Source organism: Triticum aestivum, chromosome 6A, assembly GCF_018294505.1.
Source record: "Triticum aestivum cultivar Chinese Spring chromosome 6A, IWGSC CS RefSeq v2.1, whole genome shotgun sequence".
In the NCBI taxonomy this organism is placed as follows: domain Eukaryota; kingdom Viridiplantae; phylum Streptophyta; class Magnoliopsida; order Poales; family Poaceae; genus Triticum; species Triticum aestivum.
Genome location: NC_057809.1, coordinates 18,214,232 through 18,220,598, shown reverse-complemented (window position 1 = coordinate 18,220,598; position 6,367 = coordinate 18,214,232). Strand labels below are relative to the sequence as shown.

Genomic DNA, 6,367 nt, shown 5'->3' with positions numbered 1-6,367 from the left:
AATATTTGAAATGGCCTGAAGATATAACGTGCGGCCTGGTCTTATGGCATATGTAACGATGGTCTGACTTTGTCTGCAATCAACAACTTGACTTGTGCACCCCCCAAATGATTAGCGGATGATTGGTGATCACCGCCAACATGTGATTGTATTGTACGCGCGTAAACCGGCCGGTGCCTGCATTCCTCCATGATTTGCTCCGTAGCCATGTTACCTTGCAGCCCTAAACACGCCATACGCGTAGTCGTCTCGTCGGATGCAACTGCAACTTGCACCGACTCGTCGTTCTCACCTTATTTGGCTCATTGGCCTGTCTATAAATGCCCTGGCAATGTATCCCGTCCAGCCATCACAACACAAACAAACAATCAAACGGAGTACACATCTTACAAGGTTAGTAAGAAGGTTGTTCATAGTCGACCAATATGGCTGGCGTCTCCACCAATGCCATTGCCCTTGTGCTTGTGACACTCCTCTCCGTGCTTGTCACGTCCGTCCGTTCTGCGGCCAACTACGACACCGCCGCCGCTAGATCCTACAACTCCGGCTGGCTCCCCGCCAAGGCCACCTGGTACGGTGCGCCCACCGGCGCCGGCCCCATGGACAACGGTACGCCCATATCTATGCTCCGATGGCGGCGCACATTTTCATGCATCAACTACGTACGTAGTGCTAGTAATAGTGCTGATCTACGGATGGATTTGCAGGCGGTGCTTGCGGCTTCAAGAACGTGAACAAGTGCCCCTTCTCCTCCATGACGTCCTGCGGCAACGAGCCTCTGTTCGACGGCGGCGCAGGCTGCGGCAGTTGCTACGAGGTACTTCCTTCGTTTCAAAATAGATGACCCAACTTTGTATTAACTGGAGGAAATACGTACGTAATACTGCATTAATTAATCCGACACCAGATAGTATCGGTTAAATTAGTTGGTCAAACTCAAAACTCCCATGTGCATGTATTCGTCCTTCAGATTCGATGCATCGCCGCCAACAACCCTTCCTGCTCCGGCCAGCCGAGGACGGTCGTCATCACCGACATGAACTACTACCCCGTGGCCAGGTACCACTTCGACCTCAGCGGCACGGCGTTCGGGGCCATGGCCAAGAACGGCCTCAACGACAAGCTCCGCCACGCCGGCATCATCGACATGCAGTTCAGGAGGGTGCGCTGCAACTTCCCAGGCATGAAGGTCACCTTCCATGTCCAGCGTGGCTCCAACCCCAACTACCTCGCGGTGCTCGTGGAGTATGCCAACGTGGACGGGACCGTGGTGAGCATGGAGCTCATGCAGACCAGGAACGGCCGCCCCACGGGGTCCTGGGAGCCGATGCGGCGCTCCTGGGGATCCATCTGGCGGATGGACACCAGCCGCCCGCTGCAGGGGCCCTTCTCCATGTGCATCACCAGTGACTCCGGGAAGACGCTGGTGGCCAACAATGTCATCCCGGCCTATTGGCGGCCGGACAAAGCCTACTGGTCCAACGTCCAGTTCTATTGATTTTGGCTCAATCAATTAGGTGCTTCTCCGATGGATTCCGATCGAATTGATGCTCCTGGATTTCTCTTCTCACCAAACGCTACCTATTGTTCATTGTGAGTGGTAAGACCTTGTATAATGCAAGGTCTTTAGCGAGATATATTTGTAAAAAAGGAACCAATAATTTCTTAAGTATCGGTGTTTATTTGTAATGTACTTTAGCACAGAAGCTTACTTAGACACCTCTGTTATCCGGAAAAAAATCGGTGCTTAAGGAAAACCAGTTTATATTTGCAAGCTCCTCTACATGGTCCAGATGTTGCTAGATAACCGGATTATCAACATTGGCTGGCCAATGCATGTTGCCGGGCTCTTTTCTCGTTCACTACCCCGTGGATTAGAGCTGCGCAAGACCGAGTAATATGTCGGTTTTCTACCTTTGTTTCTATTTTTTCCTTTTCTTTTTTATTTATTTTTGTTTCTTTTCTGAAATTACATGGATACTATTTTTAAATCCTGATTTATGATAATAACACACACATTTTAGGCATTTAATTAAACATGGCAAAAACAATTTAATTATGTCTTTTTGCATAGAACACCAGGATATCACCAAACTTCACAAGTGAGTAGAACACTCGACCATTTTTTCTAAGAAAAAACAGAAATATTTGTATTTGCAAAAAAAAAATTAGTTTTCCTATTCATTCGGGTGTATGTGGATCCATGTTCACCGATCTATTCCGTCATGTTTCATTGACGCCGGTCTTCTCAAAAAATTACTCACGCGATCGGTGCCCTTGCATTCCCCAACAAAGCAGTTAGCATGTCGTCGAGAACAGGGGCGGAGCCAGGATTCAGGCATAGGGGCGGCCAAACGATGGTCAAGCGAGAAAATATTTTTTCCCTCGCGAACTATCCAATAGTTATATATCCAAGTATATTTTGCATTTAATTTGTCTAGACAGACTTCTTTTCAGCTGGATCGTGTCTAGCTATAGTTTTTTTTTTGCAGGTTGTCTAGCTATAGTTAATATTGTCAATAGTTCCACGTATGCGCCAAGTAGACCAAGTGATAATCAAACTACTCTGAAACATGACATGAAATGTCTTGCTACAAAACATTGTCATATGGAAAGAACAATCATTGTATAGCCAAATGGCTGGCTTCTAGCTTGTATTTATACATATTTAAATGGCAAATCCCCACAAAAATAATATTTGAATGGCAAATCATCACTAATTGTATTAGAACTTTTTTTTGTTGTATTAGGCAAAAGTATTCAAAATTGCCAGAACACATACCTAGAGAAATAAATCTAGCCTCTGCTCATCCCCTTTGTCTCTAGGTAGAAGTAGATTGGCTGGTCGTTGTTGGCATACTCTAGGCAACCGTCACTGCTCACCGATTTTTCAGATCCAAGCTAGAATGATTGCGGGTGCGTATGCCCTAGTATGGTGATGCATCACAAATCACATAGCCAAAATAATAAAAATCGGATGAATAAGTTCGAAACGATACAAGATGTGAATTGAGAGAGATTAGTAGAAAGTGTGATGTGTTAACCTTGCTATTTCATTGGCTACATCCTCAAGAATCGACGAGCAGCAGCTTGTGCGTTGTGCCGCCGTAAGAGTCAGATAGTGAGTGGGAAGAGCAGGAGGCTGGCATGCGGCAAGGGCACAGGACGGCGGCCGCGCGGTGATTGTCTACATCCCGAAGAATCCACGCACGCGCTAATCACGGGAGATAATGCCCGACGCGCAGGACACAAGAGAGAACAGTTGCCCAATTGGATGTTGTCATGGACCTGAAAACGTTTCACTATTGGGCTTTGACATGGGCTTTTTTTTCATTTTTCTAGAATTGACGTCAAGATAGGGGGGGGGGGGGGGGAGGGAGGGAGTATTCTGTACGTTTCACTATCGCTAATTATATAGCGTATAGTCAACGTTCGCTAGATCGTTAGGGGGGCAGGCCCCTGCTCGCCCCCTTTTGTCTCCGGCACTGGTCGAGAAGTCCAAGCCAAGCAGTACACATGCTACTCTGACACAAATTACATCAAAGCCACAAAGACCGACAAGGCACGATGACAAGGGCAGGCGTGGCTAGCGCAAAAGCTATGTCCTGAGCATCGTGTGTTTCTATGAGGGCACGGGCTCCGCCACCAACCACCCGCACACCTCTGTCATCATGCATGGTGAACGTGAAGAGAATCTGACCACCTGGCTAAACTAGAGGTATCTCACGGTGTAATTCGCGGGAGTAATTAATCAGGAGCCATCCGAGACCCTGTGAATTAGCAGGGCACACATTGCCATAGTAAGACTGGCCACACTAGTAGGCCACATAGTGTAATTTTACTATTGGCATCTTGTAACTTTGTTTTTTCTCCACTAAGATTAATAATATCCATGTTTTCCTACCAACTCTATTTGTGTAATACGGTATAATGGCATGCCAACATATTTTTTTCCTTTCCTTCGGCCCATGGGAGAAATACACTCCTCCTCTTCCCTTCCCTCGGAGTTGTTTTTTCTCTCATGTATAAAAGAAGGAATTCACAGGGTATGTGATCTCAAAAGCTATTGCAACATTAATTTTTAGCATGAGGGTTGATGATTTATTCGCTTTAAGAGTCACACACATGATGTTTTATATGGATTGATCTTTTCTTGATAAAGGCACTCTGGCGTGGCGAGATGAACTCATTCATCTCGGGTTGCAATCGGCGTGCAAGGAATATTGGAGGTGAGTTTAGCAATACTACAAACGAGGCCTATGCGCCAAAAATCAAATAGATGTTAGATTATTTGCATAGGGTAGTATGTGATTACATCTGAGAACACATAATCACATAAAAAGAGAGGGTTTGGGGATCTATTATATAATTAAACAGAAGTCAAACAAGCCATCACGTTAGTTCATACAGATTAAATTATCTTGAACATCAATTTTAGATACAAACGGCTAAGATTTAAAGATGTAAATGTTACATACAAATATTATAAACATACATTATGTTGGACGTATCAAGTCTGTCACGTACGCGAATCAACCTGTGGTTGAGTTGGTTAGGTGGACAGTGGTATCCCCAACCCACCAGGGTTCAAATCCTGGTGCTCGCATTATTCCTGGATTTATTTCAGGATTTCCGGTGAAGCGCTTTCAGTGGGAGGAGACGTTCCCGTCGACGACGAGGCGCCTACGGTGACTTCGTAAATCTCAAGATGATATGCCGGCTCAGTCTCTCGGAGGTGCTTATAGGGATAGGGTGTGCGTGTGTGGGTTCATAGGGGTGAGTGTATGCGCGTGTATATGAGCGCTTGTGTCTGTACTGATGCTAAAAAAAAGTCTGTCACGTACACCTGTTAGGAAAGTGCAACCACGTTCACATGTAGGAATCATATATGGTGTATGTGCCAATAAGGAAACATGTAATCAAGTCCGACTTGAATACTAATCCAGGAAAAAGACAGTGCCATATAAAAGAAAAAAGGCAGCCGCTGTATACATGGGCCAACCTGCCAACCATCGGCCCGTGGTCTTAATACAGAGCACATACAAAGAGCTCGCCACCCCTAAAAAAGCAGTTCCCCTAAAAAAACAGCGGCAGGCAACACTTCTCATAAATAAAAAAATAGTGTGCAATAGCTACATATTTTTATGTGGCATTAATGCACAAATATATACATGATGAATAAGCGTAAATCCAGTTAGCAGCTTTTCAAATGTCACCTTTCGGCCAATTCATTCTCATATCAAATGTGGCTATGGTGAGCAGAAGCGCAGCAACACAAGAATAAAAAGAGAAAAAAATAGGTGGTAAGGATTAAACGGTGGAACACACAAGCATTCATTCATTAAAGAGATCATTCATACTGAATGAACACATAATGCGTTGATGTCTAATATATGAAAGCAGAAACAAGAAAAAAGCTAGAATGTTTTGTTTTTGAAAACCAGCGTGGCAACACTTCTGAAAAAATTAGTAGGCAACAGGTTATATCTGGCATTAATACACAAATATATACATGATGAATAAGCTTAAATACATTCACGGTCTTTTCAAAATGTCACCTATTCGCCAATTCGTACTCGGATCGGATGTGCCTATGGCGAGCAGAAGCAAAGCAGAAAAAAAAAGTTAAAAACTAGGTGGTAATGATTAAAAGGTTGAACACACACGGATTCATCCAATAAATTTATAGTTTTTACTGGATGAACACATAATGCATCTATGTCTAATATATGAAAGCCGAAACAAGAAAAAAAGCTATAATATTTTGTTTTCAAATGAACATGGTGTAGCATTTATAAATAGCTAAAGTCGACTTGAGTATAATTTTTGAAACTTCTATTTTATGGATATGAAAATGTATCATATTATGAAAATAGGAGGGACATGTCACCAAGTTCTTTCAAATAGAAAAAAGTATTTGCTTTGTTGATCTTAAAAATTAACATGTATGGTTTAGAATCGAATTATCTAAAATATTTTAGATTTAGTAAAGAAAACATTAAGAAAATGTAAGTGTACAAAACTGTCCATGGAATACACAAGTGCTCTAATGTGCTTTGGCAACACAAATCCAACCCGTCAATGTGCTTTCCAATTCGTATAGGAATTGTATTGCATGCATGCGATGATCTCATTCTGATGTCATCATATACTACTGAAAGATCAACTCCATATAGAACGTGACTAATAATGTTTCCTCAAATATATATGTAAATGAGATTTAGTTTTTGCATAACTAAGATAATAAGGATGATCCGTGAATAAAAGACATGAGAGATTCATAATTACCTTTAGCATAAGTAGCTTTATTGGTGAGGGTAAATACAAGTCTATTTATTTACATTTCTTTGTTGTTTGTGAGTTATCC

The 6,367-nt window shown here is 43.0% G+C and overlaps 1 protein-coding gene across 1 annotated transcript; it reads left to right on the top strand.

The window, feature by feature from the left end:
- Positions 1 to 361: 361 nt before the first annotated feature.
- On the top strand, positions 362 to 1,498 carry LOC123130043 (expansin-B2-like). The gene is made up of 3 exons (XM_044549995.1): positions 362 to 609; positions 708 to 817; positions 971 to 1,498. Exons 1-3 carry the CDS (start codon positions 426 to 428, stop codon positions 1,496 to 1,498), a joined length of 822 nt encoding a protein of 273 aa, XP_044405930.1. The 5' UTR covers positions 362 to 425.
- The last annotated feature ends 4,869 nt before the right edge of the window (positions 1,499 to 6,367 follow it).